This window comes from Labeo rohita, chromosome 8 (assembly GCF_022985175.1).
Source record: "Labeo rohita strain BAU-BD-2019 chromosome 8, IGBB_LRoh.1.0, whole genome shotgun sequence".
In the NCBI taxonomy this organism is placed as follows: Eukaryota; Metazoa; Chordata; class Actinopteri; order Cypriniformes; family Cyprinidae; genus Labeo; species Labeo rohita.
In genome coordinates, this window is record NC_066876.1 from 11752563 (window position 1) to 11772038 (window position 19476).

The 19476-nt window shown below is 43.6% G+C and overlaps 1 protein-coding gene across 1 annotated transcript; it reads left to right on the top strand.

The window, feature by feature from the left end:
• The first annotated feature begins 1470 nt into the window (after nucleotides 1-1470).
• On the top strand, nucleotides 1471-13929 carry LOC127170325 (globoside alpha-1,3-N-acetylgalactosaminyltransferase 1-like). Its single transcript, XM_051118205.1, has 7 exons — nucleotides 1471-1568; nucleotides 10324-10353; nucleotides 10462-10497; nucleotides 10657-10701; nucleotides 10897-10929; nucleotides 11022-11156; nucleotides 11881-13929. The coding sequence occupies exons 1-7, from the start codon at nucleotides 1507-1509 to the stop codon at nucleotides 12569-12571; spliced, it is 1032 nt and encodes a 343-aa protein (XP_050974162.1). The 5' UTR covers nucleotides 1471-1506; the 3' UTR covers nucleotides 12572-13929.
• The last annotated feature ends 5547 nt before the right edge of the window (nucleotides 13930-19476 follow it).

A 19476-nucleotide genomic window follows, 5' to 3' on the forward strand; every position in this document is an offset into this window, starting at 1 on the left:
CCATACAATGTATTTTTGGCTATTGCTACAAATATACCCCAGCGACTTAAGACTGGTTTTGTGGTCCAGGGTCACAAATGAAGTTATTGTCTATTGAAAAAAAGAGTCGGCTCACAGTCACCTGAACAATTCATCAGGAATTTGAATCTTTTTCTGTTACGGCTGTACGTCACGAAGTAACACATCTGCATAATGTCCGCCCACATTCTATGTCGTGAACAACTTGCCCACCCCCAAACAGTTAAATTTCTATGTGGTTTACGTCATGTCGAGAAGACGTTGTATCCTATGCTGTGAGTAAATTTGTTCTATACTTACTTCCAAAAGATCTACAAAGAGTGTATTTTCTAGCGATCGTTCAAAAGATGTAGTTGTTGTAGATGTTGTATAACAACCCTGCACATGTCTTGCTTTTTCGACCTTGCATACATGTAAACCTGTTTTAGGAGTCTCATAAAATAATATTAGCAACATTTAAAATAGCATAATAGGAGCACTTTAACACACCTGATTGAGATCATCAGCTCATTAGGAGAGATCCATGAACTGAACTAATGAGCTGATGATCTCAATCAGGTGTGTTTAATAAGGGAGACATGCAAAATGTGCAGAGCAGGGGGCCCCCAGGACCAGGATTGAGAACCACTGTTTTACATCATTACCATGTAGAGCAGTGGTCTCAAACTCAATTCCTGGAGGGCCACACTAAATTTAGCCAAACTAAATAATCGAATTACAATTCAAATAATTTTTTTTTTTTTTACTACAAAATTTCAAGCAGGTTATTTCTAGTAAGTTCAGCTGCGGCCCTCCAGAATTATTTCAAACCTGTGATGTAGCGCCATCAAGAATCCTGTCCAAACATCACAAACGATTATTCATGAGTTTACACTGACTTTTACATGTCACCTTGACTACAATGCTCCACTTCACTGATTATGCCAAAATGCACAAACAGTCCACAAAGTCAAAATTATTCATGAGGTTTCAGGTCATAAACCCCACCCTCTCCATGTAATCTAATAAGACCTGAGCCAAACTAAATAATCGAATTACAATTCAAAAATATATATTTTTTTTTTTTTTACAAAGATTTCTAAAAGTTAAGTTCCTTTTAGGTAGTTATTATTTTCCATCAAAATCGCAAACATCACAAACGATTATTCATGAGTTTAAGATTTTACATACTCATGTAAAATGTACCCATCAAAATCACAAACATCACAAACGATTATTCAATCTGGCAAATTTGTAAAAGGAAGTTCCAATAATTATTTTCCTATGAGTCTGTTGAAAGCTTTCAGACTTATAATCAATCTGGCTTTGAAAGCGTGTGTTACGTTTGCATTTTTCTCATTTTCATTTCCCCAATGCAGAGGCCCCACCCTAATGTGTTATTTGACTCTGAAATGTACCCATCCCTCCTTGCTGCTCTTGCTTTATTCCTCTCACCTACACTTTAGTCTTTAACTTAATATCAGTGTGGGCAGGAGTATTCCAGGAAAAATGCTGCTTCGTCATAATTTTTTTTTCATCGTTCTCGTGTTCTTTGGGATGGTATTGAGTGGGTATGTAATTACTCTTTAGCAATATTGTATAGTTTGCCTTTGTGTTTGTGTTTTGATAATAATGTACACTAATTCTTGAGACATGGGTCAAAACATGTCTAGCAATTGTAACTGCTATTATGTTTAAAAATGAAAATGTTTTCAATTGTAATGTTATGAGGGATTAATAATAGAATGTATTTAACACAATTATCCCCTTCAAATTAATTTTATCATTACTGTATCAAATCTATGACACTTATTGTCTTTTCACTACATCAAAAACAGTGTGTCCACAGAGAATGGTTCAATTGTTCATAAGCAATAAAATGGATAATTTTTTTATTTTAGTTATTGAAAAAGAGCTTGTTTATCAAAATCAACATTTAATAATATCTCATCAAAGCAAGGTTGTTTTTTTAAGGACACATGCGTGTTTCATAAGGTTTCAAAGTTGTGTCCCCACCAGGGCCTGCCTAAGCCTTTATGGGGCCCTAGGCAGAATTTTATTTGGGGACATCTCAGTGCCGCCAATACGACTGATTATTGGGGACTGATTTTTTTAAAAATATTTAATTCAAAGCCATTTTTTACCTGTATAGAAGGCATTTTCCTGTAACTTCATTAATATTTCATCTTTTATTTCAAATTCTTACATTTGATATATAAATTTTATTGCAATAATATAAATATTGTTACCTATACGTTAGCTAATAAAATAATTTACACTGAAAAAAAATACAAATTAATTAAATAATATTATGAGGTTGATTTAAGTATTTATTTTGAATATACACAGTAAATTGTGGGGGGAAATGGTACTTTTAAACAAAATTGAAATGCCAGTAGGTGATGGCAAGTGTCTAATGAGTGAGGCGTTCAACTATTTGTTCATGGGATAATGAAACTTTGACCCAACCGGTTTGTTCAAAACAATTAATTATTCAGCAATGAACGGAGATGCACTGTGGTTCCCCTTCGGTAACTCGAGATGCGTTGGAAACGCACAGGTGTGTGATCAGTCCAAATGAGCAACAAGCCGTCACGGGCGGGGTAACAAGGAGACCAGGAGCATAAAAGCATGTGCAATGAGTGACCTGGCAGCTTCTGTCATTTTAGCAAGCGCTCTATGTGTGTGCGTTTCACTCTGTTTTTCTGTGGCAGTCCACAACTTTTATTTGAGAGTGTGTGCTATGTCCTTGCATTCGGTAAAGACTAAGGGCGAATTAAAACAGCAGCATTATAGGCTGTGCGCTCCTCCCTGTCCACGCTATATTACGGGTGGGGACACGCACAGTCTGTGTGTTGTTTGTTTGGGAGCGAAGCATGCGGAATTAGCTCTCGAGGGGGCTGATTGCCCGCATTGCGAGCTCTCTTTGAGGAGGGAGCTCTCGCCAGCGTGCCTCACGGCTCTGGTCCCGCATCTGCCGCGGCAGAGCGGTGGCTGCGGTTGTGGGGCTCATAAATGGATCTGGTGGAGGGAATGGAGACGGGCCAGTCCCTTTCTTATTCCTCACCCACCAGATCCAGCGCTCTTACTGGGATGGAAGCATGCTCTGTGGTTTCTTCCCCCCGGGGAGAGTGCTCGACCCTCCATGTTTCATCCTCTGAGGAGGTGGATGTGGAGGATGTTGATGTGGCTGGGGATTCGGCCCCCCAGACCATCCAGTACGAGGAGCTCGTGGAGGTGGTGACACGCACGCGCTGTGGCCAAGCTAAAATTAGATTGGCCGGCCGAGAAACCAAAAGAGCTGCCAAGAACCAAACTTGATGAACGCTTCTTGCACTCTAAACCACCACCTCCGCGACGGGGCTTGCCGTTTTTCCCCAATCTTCACACTGAGGTGTCTAGATCATGGGGAAAGCCTTTCTTTGTCCGTGTTCACAGCTCTGCCACCCTCCATTACAGCAATGTGGTGGGAACTGTTGAGCACGGTTATGGGGTGACGCCCCGGGTAGAACAGACTCTCGTGAGCTATCTGTCTCCCGGCGCAGCATCATCCTTTAAATCCCTGACTTTGCTCACTTAGCCGCTGCGTACCACGTTGTCGCTGGTGGGCAAAGGGTACTCGTCAGCGGGTCAGGCTAGTGCTTGCCTGCACACCATACCAGGCAGACCTGCTGAAGGAGCTGGGTGAGGGTGAGGAGATAAAGGCGGAGGATACAACTGAACTCTGCCGAGCCACAGACCTTCCTTTGCATGCCACCAAGGAGACCGCCTGCACCATCGGGCGGTCTATGGCAGCCATGGTGGCCGCTCAGAGGCATCTGTGGCTGACCCTGTCCCATATGAAAAAAGTTATTGAAAAAAAACGTATTGCGCCATGGTACAACAGTAATACCCATTCTCTCAAGAAAGAAACTCGCAATCTTGAACGCAAATGGAGAAAAACTAACTTGGAAGTTTTTAGAACTGCATGGAAAAACGGTATGTCCAGATACAGACAGGCTTTAAAAGCTGCTAGGGCCGAGCATATCCACAAACTCATAGAAAATAACCAAAACAATCCAAGGTTTTTATTTAGCACAGTGGCTAGATTAACAAATAACCAGATGCCACCTGATCAAAATATTCCTTTACAGTTTAATAGTAATGACTTTATGAATTTCTTCACTGATAAAATAGATAACATCAGAAATACAATAACCAATGTAGATTATACTGTGTCTAATATGTCAATTTCTTCTTTTCATCACACCCAAAGAAAAACTGCAGTGCTTTACCGCTATAGGACAGGAAGAGTTAAATAAACTCATCACTGTGTCTAAACCAACAACATGCCTATTAGATCCCATACCCACTAAAATACTAAAAGAATTGTTACCTGTGGCAGAAGAACCGCTTCTCAATATTATCAACTCATCGTTATCGTTAGGTCACATCCCTAAACCATTCAAGCTGGCGGTTATTAAGCCTCTTATTAAGAAACCACAACTAGACCCTAGTGAACTGGCAAACTACAGACCCATTTCTAATCTTCCTTTTATGTCTAAAATTTTAGAGAAAGTTGTATCTGCTCAACTGTGCTCATTCTTGCAAAAAAATTATATCTATGAAGAATTTCAGTCAGGTTTCAGGCCCCATCACAGCACAGAAACTGCACTTGTTAAAATCACTAATGACTTGCTTCTTGCGTCAGACCTGCATCTCATTGCTAGTTTTACTTGATCTTAGTGCTGCGTTCGACACTATAGATCATGACATACTAATAGATCGACTACAAAATTATGCAGGTATCCAAGGGCAGGCTTTAAGATGGTTTAGATCCTACCTGTCCGATCGCTACCACTTTGTTTATTTAAATGGGGAGTCATCTCAGTAATCACCAGTAAAGTATGGAGTGCCACAAGGATCTGTTCTAGGTCCTCTACTATTTTCAATATACATGCTGCCCCTTGGTAATATTATTAGAAAACACAGGATTAGTTTCCATTGTTATGCTGATGATACTCAACTATATATCTCAACAAGACCAGATGAAACTTCTGAATTATCGAAGTTAACAGAGTGTGTTAAAAATGTAAAAGATTGGACGACCAAGAATTTTCTGCTATTAAATTCAGATAAGACAGAGATATTACTTATTGGACCTAAAAACAATACACAGAATCTTTTGACTTACAATTTACAACTAGACTTGGATGTACTGTTACTTCCATCTACAGTCAAAAGCCTGGGTGTTATATTAGACAGCAACTTGTCTTTTGAAAATCATATTTCTCATGTTACAAAAAAAACAGCATTCTTCCATCTTAGAAACATTGCCAAGTCCTGCTCCCTAAGGTCACAAAACTCTGGACTGTTGGTAGTTACCTTTTTTCTGATGCATAAAAAGTTTAAGTTAATGCATTTTAGCCAAACATTCAAATGACATCTCTAGACTGGACTATTGTCAAATGTTCATTATTAATCTTGTAGCTCTGGTTTACCAAATCTTTCTTTTCTTAGTTTGAACAGCAGCTACGCTAATTATGTTCCTATTTGTTCTCTGTTTTTGCCATGGGATTGACATCCCGTTGTAACTAGGAATTCACAAGCTCCAGTGTGGATCCAGAACACTTAAGAAGAGATGATGCCAACCCTGAAAACATACAGCACTACTGAATTCTGCTACTAATTTATAGTGTTCTTTGTCTGTTTGATTACGTCATTAATTGATCTTTACCACACATCTCTGCCATATGTACATCAAGTTACTACTACATATATTGTAAAAATGTCAATTTGGTGTAAAGCTGCTTTGCAACGATATGTATCGTGAAAAGCGCTATACAAATAAATTTGAATTGAATTGAATATGAAAGATCAGGACAGGGTCATCCTCCTGGATGCCCCCCTCGCCCCTTCTGACCTGTTCGGCGGCTCAGTCAATGTGGTCGTCGTCAGGTTTCAGGAGGCGTGGCGACAGGCAGCGGCGTTCCAGAGGTATCTTCCTCGGTGCTCTCCAGCTTCTGCGGCTGCTGGGTGGGAGCAGCCGCATGCGAGTACCTCCTCCTCGTACCGGGCTGCCCAAAAAGAGAGTGTCGCTACCTGTACTCCCCTGCAGAGGGAGCAGGGATCTAGGCGGCGCTTGAAGTCGAAGACAGACCTGCTTGCCCTTCTTCAGACAAAGAAGGCTTCGGCTAAGAAGTCCTGATGTTCGTGGCTCAGGATTTCTGAGGGACCTCTAAGGAGGTCCTCAGAACGGCCAGATCGGTTGTTCTCTGCCGGTCTTTTGCTTCAGGGTGCCGATCTAGCCGCTCTGGTAACACCAGAGGTCAGTCTCGAGAGACTAGTTTCCTTAGTAAACCATCTGGCGGCGTGGAAAGGTTCAAGATGCTGACACTCAGTCAGGTCGTGTCTCAAATCAGGTCCGAGGACTGGTTTGTCACGACAGATCTATAGGTCATGATAGGAGCTCTGGCTCCTCTGTGACTCCTGGGCATCCGCATACTAAACTATATTGACGATTGGTTGATGTTAGCTCAAACAGAGCAGATGGCGGTTCCACATTGAGATGCTGTTCTCGCTCACATGAAAGAGCTGGGGTTGAGACTAAACGCCAAGAAAATTGTACTTTCTCCACTACAGAGGACCACTTATCTGGGCATGGTGTGGGACTTGACCACGATGCAGGCACGTCTGTCTCCTGCTCGGATCGAGTCGATCCTTACCTCAGTCAAGAGAGTCAAAATAGTCTGGTTGCTCACTGTCAAACAGTTCAGAAAAACAGTTCCAGAAACGTAATACCTTTTGGCCTGGGTACATGAGACCCCTGCAGTGGTGGCTGAAAGGGGAAACCCGCTTCACATGATCAAGGTGCAGTGGCCCTGAGAGGGAGTTCGCAGTGCGCCAGGACGGCATCTCTCTACTGTTAGTAGCCCCGTTCTGGCCGGGCCAAGCATGGTTCTCACCCGAGGTGGGAGATTCCCATCAGGAGAGACCAGTGGGTCCTCCAATTGGTTGTGGCCCCAGAGCTCCCTCAAGGTTGTTGAGACCATCCTCCAATCCAGAGCTCCCTCAACGAGGAAACTGTACGCCTGGAAGTGGAGACTCTTCACTTCCTGGTGTGGCGTCCGCCAGCTCGATCCAGTCCACTGCCCAGTTGGTACAGTGCTGGAGTTCTTGCAGGCCTGGTTGACTGCAGGGTTGACGCACTCCACCTTGAATGTGTACGTGGCTGCCATAGCTGCTTTCCACTTCCCTCTTGGTGGTCAAGCAGTGGGAAAACACCCCTTGGTTACATGTTTCTTCCACGGTGCGCTGAGGCTGAGGCCCCCCATACGATCCCATGTCCCTGGTGATGGTGCTGGAGGCTCCCTCCCTTTGAGCCCCTCAAAGAGTTTTCAGACAGGGCGTTGACCCTAAAAACAGTCTTCCTCCTGGCCACCTCCTCTCTGAAGAGGGTGGGTGACCTCTAGGCCCTTTCTGCGCCTGGTGTGGCTAAAGCCTTTTTGTATCCCAGGCCTACATTCCTACTTTGTACATTCCTAAGGTGCCCGTATCTGTGCCATGGACATTTGTACTCCAGGCCTTCTGTCCTCCTCCCTTCTGGGACCAGGAACAACAGAGACTTAACCTTTTGTGTCCAGTGCGAGCACTGTGGAGCTTTGTGGAGGAAGTCTCCCCAGCTGTTTGTCTGCTATGGCCCTCACAACAGGGGCCTAGTGGATAGTGGATGCCATCACATTGGCCTATGAGTCCTCTGATCTCCCACTGGGGGTCAAGGCTCATTCCACTTGGAGTATGGCGGCCTCCAAGGCCTTCTTGTCAGGTGTACCCCTCTCTGACATTCGCCACTCACTTTCGTGAGGTTCTACGGCCTCGACATTCAAGCCACTCCCGGCTCCTTGGCTCTCTCGTCCTAGCTGTGCTCAGTGATTCACACTAGGCAGGGATTTGAAAGTCTGGCAATGCGGGCATCTCGTTCCCCAATGCGTTTTCGACGCAGCTCGAGTTCCCAAAAGGGAACGTCCCAGGTTACGTATGTAACCATGGTTCCCCGAGGGAACGAGATGCTGCGTCTCATTGTCATACTTCCGGCTGTTGCTCATTTGGACTGATTACACACCTGTTTTCAGAGCGTGGTTCGCTGATGGCGTTCCCCAATGCGTTTTCGACGCAGCATCTCGTTCCCTCTGGGAACCATGGTTACATACGTAACCTGGGACGTTTTGTTGTCTTTCTTTGAAATTATTTTTGCTGTTGAAACAACAGTCTGCAATACTGCGCCTAAAACGTAAGTGACCTAAAATTATTGAACTTGATCTACTGAACAGTTGTGATGGTGAAAACGTGTGATGTTGCTGCACTAACTATAATTTAAATATTAAAACTTTTCATTTTCTGAATTTTGACCCTAATCATGCTGAGTTTCTTTGTGTTGCGCATTTAAATTTTTCCTGGAGAGGCTGCGTGAGCCTTATACCGTCAGTGCATGCATTATATAGGGTGTGCGGGGCACAAACTAAGGAAAGGTTAGTTGTAACACGCCTGGTTTAAATATTTCCACACACACTAGCATAACCAAATTTATGGTGTTTACTAGTTGCCATAGCAACACTATACAGAGAAAAAAATTGTACACATTTTCAGTGGTCAAACACCAAAAGTGGATTACTTTGCAAAAATATGATAATATGATCAAAACAGCTGCATGGAACATATCTGTCTGAGTGCCATACATATTCGTTTGTGCCTATAACTCAAAAATTATTACAGATATCACAATATGATTTTAGATTCTAGTTCTTAATAAACTTTTCTTTTTAAATCTTCATTTTTAAGGCCCTACATCGTTCAGTCTCAGAGATATGGGGATCTTAATGAGGCTCCATTTTTTTCTACCATTTAAAATACAATAATGTATTCAGAACTACCAAATATATGATGTAAATGGCATAAGAAACCAAAATGCTGAATAAATATAAAATATATAATAAAAGTAGTGGTTCCCTGGAGTTGTGTCACTGGTGTTACCGTTTAACAAAAATTGTTCATTTATAAATCACACTGATGACATCACTTGACTTCTTTCTTCCTGTTTCCTGAAGATCTATGAAGAAAGGCCCATGATAAGTTCACTGGCTCTTTTCAGTTATCAGAAATTTTCTCATTTATCTCATGATTTCATATGAAGCTTTTAGTTGAACTCACTGGTATGACCTGCTTTATTGCTAGGGAATTGTACAAAAACTAAAATACAAATGGATTAAACTGCTTAATTTCATGAGTATACCATGACTGACAACATGGTTTGATACCTTACAGCAGCCATTTTGTAAAATGTATTTTTTTAATGAAAATTGTCACAACTTTTCAAAATTTGTCCCACTTCTCAAGAATCAGTGTGTATCAGTATTATTTCTCAGAATTTGGTAACATTACCACTGCTTGACATGCTGCCAGAAGTGCATGAAGTATTTAGCATAGAATTGGCATTCTATTCAGCTTATGCACCTTATTTTTAACGCAAAATCTTTATGAACTAACCTTGAGCAATGTATTATACATTTATAAAACTGCATTTTGTGACCCCTTTAAAAATGTGTACAATTTTATTTTATTTTGAAGCCGTGTATCATATTAAGGGTGGTTTCACTATAGTGGTTCAGGTTGTAGGACTGCTGAATGATAGGTTTGGGACAGGAAAGCAAAGGTTTGTCACGGCCGGGACTTGAACCCAGAGTGTGTTGAACAGTGTGGACCCAAATTTGCAGAGAGTCACAAGAGGCAGGATTTGAGGAGAACAATCAGTCTTTACTTAATGTCCTTCTTGGATATACACAACAAATCAAGCATCAAAAACTGGACTGAAGAAGGTACAGATCCAAAAAGACTTGCAGGCAATATCCAATAACAAAGAATAGTTCTCAAACATGCAGGTCAAGATCTAGGTAAAAGTCCTTCTAAATAATCCAAGCATGGATCCCGAGAGAACATGCATTCATCAAAATGTGTCAAACAGAAGAACTTCAAGACTGAGGAAAATTACAAACTAATACAGGTCTTAAATACACTCTCACACACTCACTCTAGCAAGTCAGGCACAGGTTAGCTAATATCACTGAGCTAATTATGAACAGGAAATCAGGAGGATGTTGTGGAAGGCCTTGTGCTCGCTGCTTCTCTCTGCTGGACAGACAGTGCTGTGACAATGTTTTGGTTGATTTTTAACCCTACAATAAAAAGCAATTCATTACTCTGCATTTTCTGTGTACATGACAAGCATAAGATATAAAACTCTAGACTCTTACACAGAGATCTCTCCTCATGAAGTTATGTGTCTTTCTGCAGGTTCATTTACCTGAAGAATTACCAGAACAGGTGAGTTTAGTGCAGTCAGAAAAACATGGTGCAGATGTAGTGAATGTATTGTTCTATTGATTTGACAACTTTGCATTACTGAATTATTTACCTTTTTACTGTTTTAAGCTGCAATCAGCAGATACCAGAACAAGGTGTTATCAAGTGAGTCATGATGTGCAAACACATACATTACTCTTCAACACAAAAACAACTGCACACACATACTAGTATTTATGTACATGCTTATATTCATCAACACGCACACACACACACAACATAATCAAATTCACATTAGTAAGAGTTTGACTCTGTTATTATCAGGCCAACATGGAAGCAAAAGACTGTTGGATTGCGCTCATCACCAGGGTGTGTAAAACTTCATCTTCTTAAGTGACTTCATTTTTAAGTTGACCCATTGTTAATGAAGACTACTGCTTAAGACAGAAACATTCTTTCTTCATGGTTGTTTTTGTGGCTCTGATTATATGAGCAGTGAGAGTTAAATGATGATGAACAAATAAAATGTCTGTTGTTCTTTCTGCTTATTTATTTTTATTACAGGTTGTTGTACAACCAGCCGAATGTGTTGGTAGGGTGAGTATTATGTTTTTAACATTAACCTGTTATAGCCCATTTCCACTCATGAATGGAATGATTGCAGCGCTGTATGTGTGTTTTTAATGAAGTCGGGCAGATGTTGCTTCTGTGACACCATGGTCAGCTCCAATCATTTGGGAGGGAACCTTTGACCCCACACTGATCGACTCTATCTACAAACAACAGAATCTCACCATAGCAACTACTGTCTTCGCTTTGGGAAAGTAAGTCTTCATGATTCCTCTCATCTTGTAGTCCTAATCGGAGTGTCTATTCACACTAAGTGCAAATAGCCCGCCTTGTTGGCAGAGGCTATCTACACTAACTTTGCCCATGAATGTGTGATTGGGATAGTCAACACTAGAAAAGACACCTGTTAAAAGACAGTTCCAGTGGTGCAGCTGGTGAAACGCATAGTGTAATCTTTTCGACGCAATCAACCTGGTTCGAATCTGCCTTTTGGCGAACTTTTTTTCCTCCCTTTTCAAATCTCATATCATATCGGAAAAGCATTTATTTTCAGTAAAAATAAAGGAAATAAATGAAAAGTTGAAGATAAAGTATCGGTTAGGGTAGGTGTAGTGATTGCCCTAATAAGGTGCCATCCATTTAATAATTTGAAATAAAACTATAATTTACACTCAATACGTTATTATTGTATATTGTTTTATAATGTACCACAATCCTGAGGTGCAGATATTTGCCTCTGTTTGCAATAAGTATTATAAATAGAAGAAAATCCTGCTATTTTAACACAGTGTAAATAGAATCCATAGCTATTTGCACTTAGTGTAAATAGCCTCTATTGCTATTTACACTTAGTGCAAATAGCCGCTGCCACTGGTAATTCTCATCTGTTTCTCATTTGTTTTCCTTGTTTCTGGAAATAGTAATGATTAAATTATAACCATAATATATCTCCCTGTATTTGTTTTCTCTGTTTGTTAGATACACACGTTTTGTCAAAGATTTTCTGGAGTCAGCAGAGCAGCATTACTTTGTTGGATTTCGAGTGCATTTCTACTTGTTTACAGATCAACCAGAATCAGTTCCTGAGGTGAAGATGGGTGAAAACCGCAGTTTGACAGTTCTAAAGGTTGAGAGTTTGAACAGATGGCAGGACATCAGTATGAGAAGGATGGAAAAACTGGAAAAACTAATAGAGAATGAACTGGTCAGTGAGGCCGACTATATTTTCTGCCTTGACATAGATTCAAAGTTCTATGGCCGGTGGGGTGCGGAGTCTTTGGGTCGTCTGGTAGGTGTGATACATCCTTGGTTCTATAATGTTCCAAGGAATCAATTCACATATGAGCGTAGACCAGAGTCTCAAGCATACATTCCAGCTGCGGAAGGTGATTATTATTATGCTGGTGCTGCATTTGGTGGCACATTGGAGGATGTATATCACCTTACCAAAACCTGCAGGGAGCATCTGAACATTGATGCTGCAAACTCCATTGAAGCGGCATGGCAAGAGGAATCTCACTTGAACAAGTATTTCCTTTTGAACAAACCTAGTAAACTGCTCTCTCCTGAATATGTATGGCGGGACATCAATGTCAGTGCAGCCCAAATAAAAATAGTTCGCTTAGCTAATGTACCTAAAAACTATGCTGAAGTTCGTCCAAACCCATAGCAGCTGTTGCCAGTACTCAGCTACACTTACATGGGCCCTGTCCCAAATGGCACATTTCATGTGCACTTTTGGCCTTGAGGACGCAGAGTGGGCATTGCGTGCGCATATCTGTTAAGTTCACAAGACCGTAGGATGTCCCATTCAGAGGACTCAGAGGAAGACTGTGAGGGTTTAGGTGACATTTGGGACAGGGCCATGGTGTGTCTCAGAGGCCTCCCATAAGACATTGTGAATCTGTTAACAGGTAATACTGGGAAAAAGGATGTCGATATCTCCCTCCAAAAATGGATATAATCACAAACATGACACAGATGTTTATGAGCACAATGTGGCATCAGAAAAAATATCTGCCAAAAATCGTTTTGAATAAACTCTCACAATATGAACTTGTTATATTCTTTATTATGTAACTGAACACAATTTGCGTGTGTTGGAAGCACTGACAATCCTTTGTTTTACCACTTTTATAAAAAAGTTGAGGGAGGAGGTTTAGGGAGCTACAAGATCTGAAGCTAAAACTAATTGTAAACTTTAAATTATCTGGGTACTATTGCAAAAATCATGGTTTATGCATTCAGTTTGCACCGTTTTCCTTGTCTGTTGTCATGGTTATTGATTTGATTTTGTTATTGTGTTCAGGTGTGTCTTGCTAATTATCCTCGTTTGGTCTGTGTATTTAAGTTTCTGTCTGTTCTATTTGTACCATGATAATAACCTGCAATTTTGTATGTTTGGGTACAATGAAACAATGTGTGACATATGACATTTCGACACAGTAAAAATATACATTTAGAAACATCAAAATCTTTACAAATATGTTATATATTTATATAAATGCATTATGATTTCTTAGAATTGTATTTGTTTATATCCATATAAAACTATTTATGAATATACACTTTTCCATAAATAAACACATTATTAACTGTATAGATAATAACAGTAAACTGAGCTGGACAATCAACTTTAACAAAAAAATCAGTTTACTATGTCATCTTGCATTAACGATACACTATTTTACTGTTTAATGCTTTGACACAATCTGTATATAAAGCACTATAAAAATAAAGGTGATTTGACTAAACATAACAGCTTTTCAACAATATGAAAAAAAAAAATGGATTGCTAACCAAAAAATTGTTAGCTAACTGTACATTAACAATAATTAAGCATGCATGTTTCTAGTTCAACATGTATGGAACACATTTCTCTTGGATTAATTCACATTTTGAGCTTGAGCTTTTGAGCTCAAAGTATCGTTAACAACCAAACAGTATTCTAGAAATAAAATGTGTTTCCTCTTACAGTCAATCTTCAATGTCAATTTACTGGTTGTATTATAATCTCACAACTCGAAAGAGTTCTTACAAACATGGGGTGTCCTTCCCATTACCAGTAGCATACCATTTTTTTTTTTCAGGACTAACAAAATTTTATTTTGCCCTGGATTGCGAGCTTCAGTCGGATTCACTGTTGGGCAAGTTACTTCCAAAATGTAATACATTATATAGTTCTGACTTGCCAGCAGAACATAGTTATTGCTTATATAGAAATTTTGAAAAGCTTTCTTAATTTCTTCTGCATCGTGGCTAAAGATTTAATAATCTGGATCAACAGATACATTATGAACTATTTTGCCTCTCCAAAATTATTCAAAGTGACTTTAAGTAAGTTTTAAAATGGAGTTGTGTCCATTGATTGAAGATTGAAGGTACGTAATTAAAGAGCTGTATTACAGTAGTTAAAAAAAAAACATGTTTAAAACAATACGTTATTAAACAATACATTATAATAAGAATATACAAGATGTTTTATTATACAAATGAAAAACAAATCTAAAGCTTGTTTAGATCTTATTAAAAAAAAAAGTCCTTAATAAAGCTAAGGAAAAGTGTCATCAGCTAACATTAAAAGCCAACAAATATGTCTGAGAAAAGGAGAATTTTTGAAAGTAGAAATTTTAGGATAAAATTTCATGTAATATGTTGCTGGTACATGTGTCTCATTATGTAAGAATTCAGAGTAGGTCTAAGAAAAAGGATTTAACATGTTGTATTTAAACCGACAGCTTCCTTTGCAGCAATATCATTTTATTAATTTCCTAATAGACCAATATGACCTGAAATCAAGCAGAAGGTAATATTAAGAATTGACTCTGTAAAAGGTCTGTTACAGCAATTTACACTGTAACAAATGACCATGATTTTAACAGTGAAAGACTGTAAAAATGCTACAGTAAAAATCTATTAATTAGTTACTGGTAATTTCCCCTACTATATATTGTACTATATATAATTTTAAAATCTATAAAACATATTTGTAAAGATTTTGAAAAAGACCATATAATTTACAGTGCGAAACCATAAATTCCAGATATTCCAGAAATTCCCTGTGTTACATTTCACATTTAATGTTTTTTTTTTAAATAACTATGTTTCTTCTTAGTTTTTCTTATCAGTTGTGTACATGAGGGTTGTATGTTATATCTAATGTTGTTAAGCATTATTTTAGTTTCATGTGTGTTGTCATTATGGTGTTTATTGTTTATGTGAATGAACTTAATTGAATGAATGAAGGTGAATTCTATATATGTTGGTATTTAAAAGTGGTTTTTGATGAGCTTTGCTTCATCGTGTGAATTTCTCATCACCACCTGGTTTTGGTGGTTATCAGTAGCCCCTTTCGCACCAGAGGAACCTTTTCATACTGTGACGAGCGCCCCGTGTACGGATCAGCGTCGTCCTGGAAACCTACACAAATCACCTGTCTCATCTCATCACCGGCTGATCGGTCGCAGCTGTCCCTCATCAGGCCGCGGCCAGATAAGCCGTGTGAGCCGAACTCACGAGGAGAGACTTCTCCATGAAGACGGTGACTAACGCTCATTTCTCTCTTCATTCCAGACAGCAGTGCGTGACCGATCAGCTACTTACACGAGCACGGACCCACAGCCATTGGAGTCTGCACAGAGAGCACCGAGCACCGAAGCACCACCACCCTCTTTGTGTCCACAGACCGGCGCGTGCTCCTCCCCCCCCCGCCCACGTAACAACATGGATGAAGTTCTGCAGCGACTCACGGAGGTTAGCATCCGCCAGCAGCAGATAGTTGAACATCTCGCCACCCGGCAAGGCCAGACGGAGCAGGAAATCGCTGCTTTACGTGCGGCCGCCGCCCACCGCGTCCCGCTGCCGGATCCCCGTATTCAAGTCGCGCAACTTCTTCCTAAGATGACATCACACAATGACGTCGAAGCCTACCTCCAAATGTTCGAGGCCACAGCTTTGCGGGAGGGCTGAGACCGCGATGATTGGGCACGGTTGCTGGCACCGCTGTTGACAGGAGAAGCACAGCGAGCCTATTTCTCTCTCTCTCCCATGCTGTTTGATCAATACGACGAGCTCAAGTGAGAAATACTTGGAAGGGTGGGGCTTTCTCCAATCTGCGCAGCCCAGCTTTTTCAGGAATGGGAACATAAAGCACGGTTGCCAGCCCGCGCCCAGGCCGCTGAACTAAACCGTCTGGCTCAACATTGGCTTTTGGACGGGGATCCCACAGCAGCCCAGGTCGCCGAAAGAGTGGTAGTGGACAAATTTCTCCAAGCCCTTCCACGTTCTCACCGACAGGCAGTGGGCATGAGGAACCCAACCACCACCGCAGAACTGGTCGAGGCCATCGAGCTGGCGGATGCAACCTTGCCTCGTGACTTTGGGGAGCGAGCGCCGCCATTTCCCCGGAGGGTGGTCCAGGAGCGACGAGCGCCGGAGGGCACTTCGCGACCCCAGAGCAGGCCGGCGGCTCCTGGTCCGCGGGATGAACCGATGCCAACTGAAGTCCCAGTCCCACCCCCGCGGACCTGGCTGGCGGGCTGCATTGTTCATCATGACCTGCCGAGAGGAGCCCCACAGACCGAAATAAAAATCAATGGTCGGCCATTCACAGCCCTATTGGACTCCGGCAGCGCGGTTAGCCTGGTCCAGTCCAACCTCCTCGCCCCCGAACGGAACCTAAATCCTTCATTCCCATTACCTGTGTACATGGCGACACACGCCAAGTTCCTGCCCGAAGAGTCCACGTCAGCGCCAGCACTGGTTCTTGGCCGGTGGAAGTCGGTCTTGTGAAGGACCTCCCGGTTCCGGTGCTCCTAGGAAGAGACTGGCCAGGCTTTGATCGACTGCTCTCCGCCGTCACACAGCCTGCCAGCCTTCAACGGAGCCGCCCAAAGAGGAAGCCGGGGAAGAAACCCCAACAACGTCCCGTCCTTTTGGCCTCCGACAGCGGGAGAGACGGTGAGTCCCCCTCCCAAAACTCTAACCTTTATTTTGATGTGTTCCAGCAGGTGACGGGAGGGGGCGCCTTCGCAAAGGAACAACATGAGGATGACCGGCTGAAACACTGTTGGGCCCAAGTCAAGCGGATCGAAGGGAAAGATGTTCAGCCGGGCCCCCACTCTCTCCCGCACTTCGAGGTCCAAAATGGTCTGCTCTACTGGGTCGCTCAGCGTAGGGGGGAGGAAAAACAACTGCTGGTGGTTCCACGCACGAAGACCGACATAGTCTTGGAACTGGCACATTCCCACCTGATGGCGGGACACCTCGGGGCCGCCAACACCATCCAGCGAATTCGGGATCGCTTCCACTGGCCCGGCCTCGAGGTGGAAGTCAAGCGGTTCTGCCAGGCCTGCCCCACGTGCCAGAAGACATCTCCTCAGATGCCTCCCCCCAGCCTGCTGATTCCACTTCCCATCATAGGAGTGCCCTTCGAGCGCATTGGGATGGATCTGGTGGGTCCGCTGCCGAAGTCAGCCCGGGGACACGAGCACATACTGGTGATAGTCGACTACGCCACCCGCTACCCAGAGGCAGTACCACTCCGGAAGGCAACCGCCAAGGCCATTGCACATGAGCTTTTCCTCCTCTGTAGCCGAGTCGGCATCCCAGCGGAGATACTGAGCGACCAGGGGACCCCGTTTATGTCCCGGCTAATGGCTGACCTATGCCGCCTGCTCAAGGTGAAGCAACTGAGGACCTCCGTCTACCATCCGCAAACAGACGGGCTCGTGGAACGCTTTAACAAAACCCTGAAGCAGATGTTGAGACGGGTCGCCGCAGAGGACCGCCGGGACTGGGACCTCATGCTTCCATACGTCCTCTTCGGGATACGCAAGGTTCCTCAGGCTTCCACCGGCTTCACCCCGTTCGAGCTACTCTTCGGCCGACAGCCCCGCGGACTCCTGGATGTGGCCAAGGAGGCCTGGGAGCGACAGCCATCGCCACATCGTTCCCTAATCGAACATGTGAAGAGTATGCGAGAACGGATTGAGCACGTCATGCCATTAGTCCGGGAACATCTCACGAAGGCCCAGCAGGTACAACAGCGGCACTACGATCGGGCAGCCCAACCACGGGAGTTTCAACCTGGCGATCACGTGATGGTCCTGGTCCCTAATTCGGCATGCAAATTCCTGGCCACCTGGCAGGGCCCATACACAGTTTTGGAAAAAGTTGGCCCAGTTACTTACCGAGTAAGACAACCTGGAAGACGAAGGGAAGAGCAGCTATACCATATTAACCTTCTAAAGAAGTGGATAGGGACCCGGAACCAGGTAGCCGCCCTCGCCACCTCCTCTCCTGTGGTTGTGGATGTTAATCCCCACATCTCGCCTGCCCAGAAGAAGGAGCTGCAGCACCTGGTCGATCAGTTCTCCGATGTGTTCTCGTCACTCCCCGGGCAGACCAACGTCATCCAACATGACATCCGCACCCCACCTGGAGTCAGCGGCCCTACCGGATCCCAGAGGCCCGTCGGCAAGCTATTGAGGAGGAAATCCACCAAATGCTGAAGTTAGGGGTAATAGAGCCATCCCGCAGCCCGTGGTCCAGCCCCATCGTCATGGTCCCGAAGCCTGACGGCACCCTCCGGTTCTGCAATGACTTCAGACGACTCAACAAAGTCTCAGAATTCGACGGCTACCCAATGCCTCGGGTGGATGAGCTGCTGGACCGGTTGGGAAGTGCCCGCTTCATATCCACTCTCGATCTGACCAAAGGCTACTGGCAGGTCCCCCTAACAGAAGAAGCAAAACCAAAAACTGCCTTCTCGACCCCCAGTGGCCACTGGCAGTATCGGACCCTTCCCTTCGGCTTACATGGAGCGCCCGCCACATTTCAACGTATGATGGACATCCTCCTGTGGCCACATCAGACATACGCCGCGGCCTACCTGGACGATGTGGTCATCCATTCCGAGCATTGGGAGGACCACCTGGACCGTCTGAGGAGGGTGCTGTCCGAACTACGACGGGCTGGGCTAACCGCCAACCCCCGCAAGTGCCATCTAGCCCTCTCGGAAGCCAAGTATCTGGGATTCCAAGTAGGTCGAGGGTTAATCAAGCCGCAGGAGAAGAAAGTGGAGGCCGTCCGGGCAGCGCCGAAGCCCTCCACTAAATCCCAGGTACGAGCTTTTTTGGGGTTGGCAGGTTACTACCGCTGCTTTATCCCTAACTTCTCCTCTCTAGCTGCCCCCTGACAGACCTGACCAGGAAGGGACAGCCGGAACAAGTCATCTGGACCCCAGAGACGGAGGAAGCGTTTGGGAAAATCAAGGAAGCCCTAACGGCGGAGCCCGTCCTATGTGCCCCAGACTACAACTATCCCTTCCTGGTACAAACGGATGCCTCCGATGTAGGACTGGGAGCAGTCCTATCCCAAGTCCAGGAGGGTGAGGAGCATCCGGTTCTTTATATCAGTCGAAAGCTGAACCCCGCGGAAAGGAGGTACGCGGCCGTGGAAAAGGAAGCTCTAGCGGTGAAGTGGGCAGTCTTGGAGCTTCGCTACTACCTCCTCGGCCGTAAGTTCACCCTTCTCACAGACCACGCTCCCCTCCAGTGGATGGCGAAGGCGAAA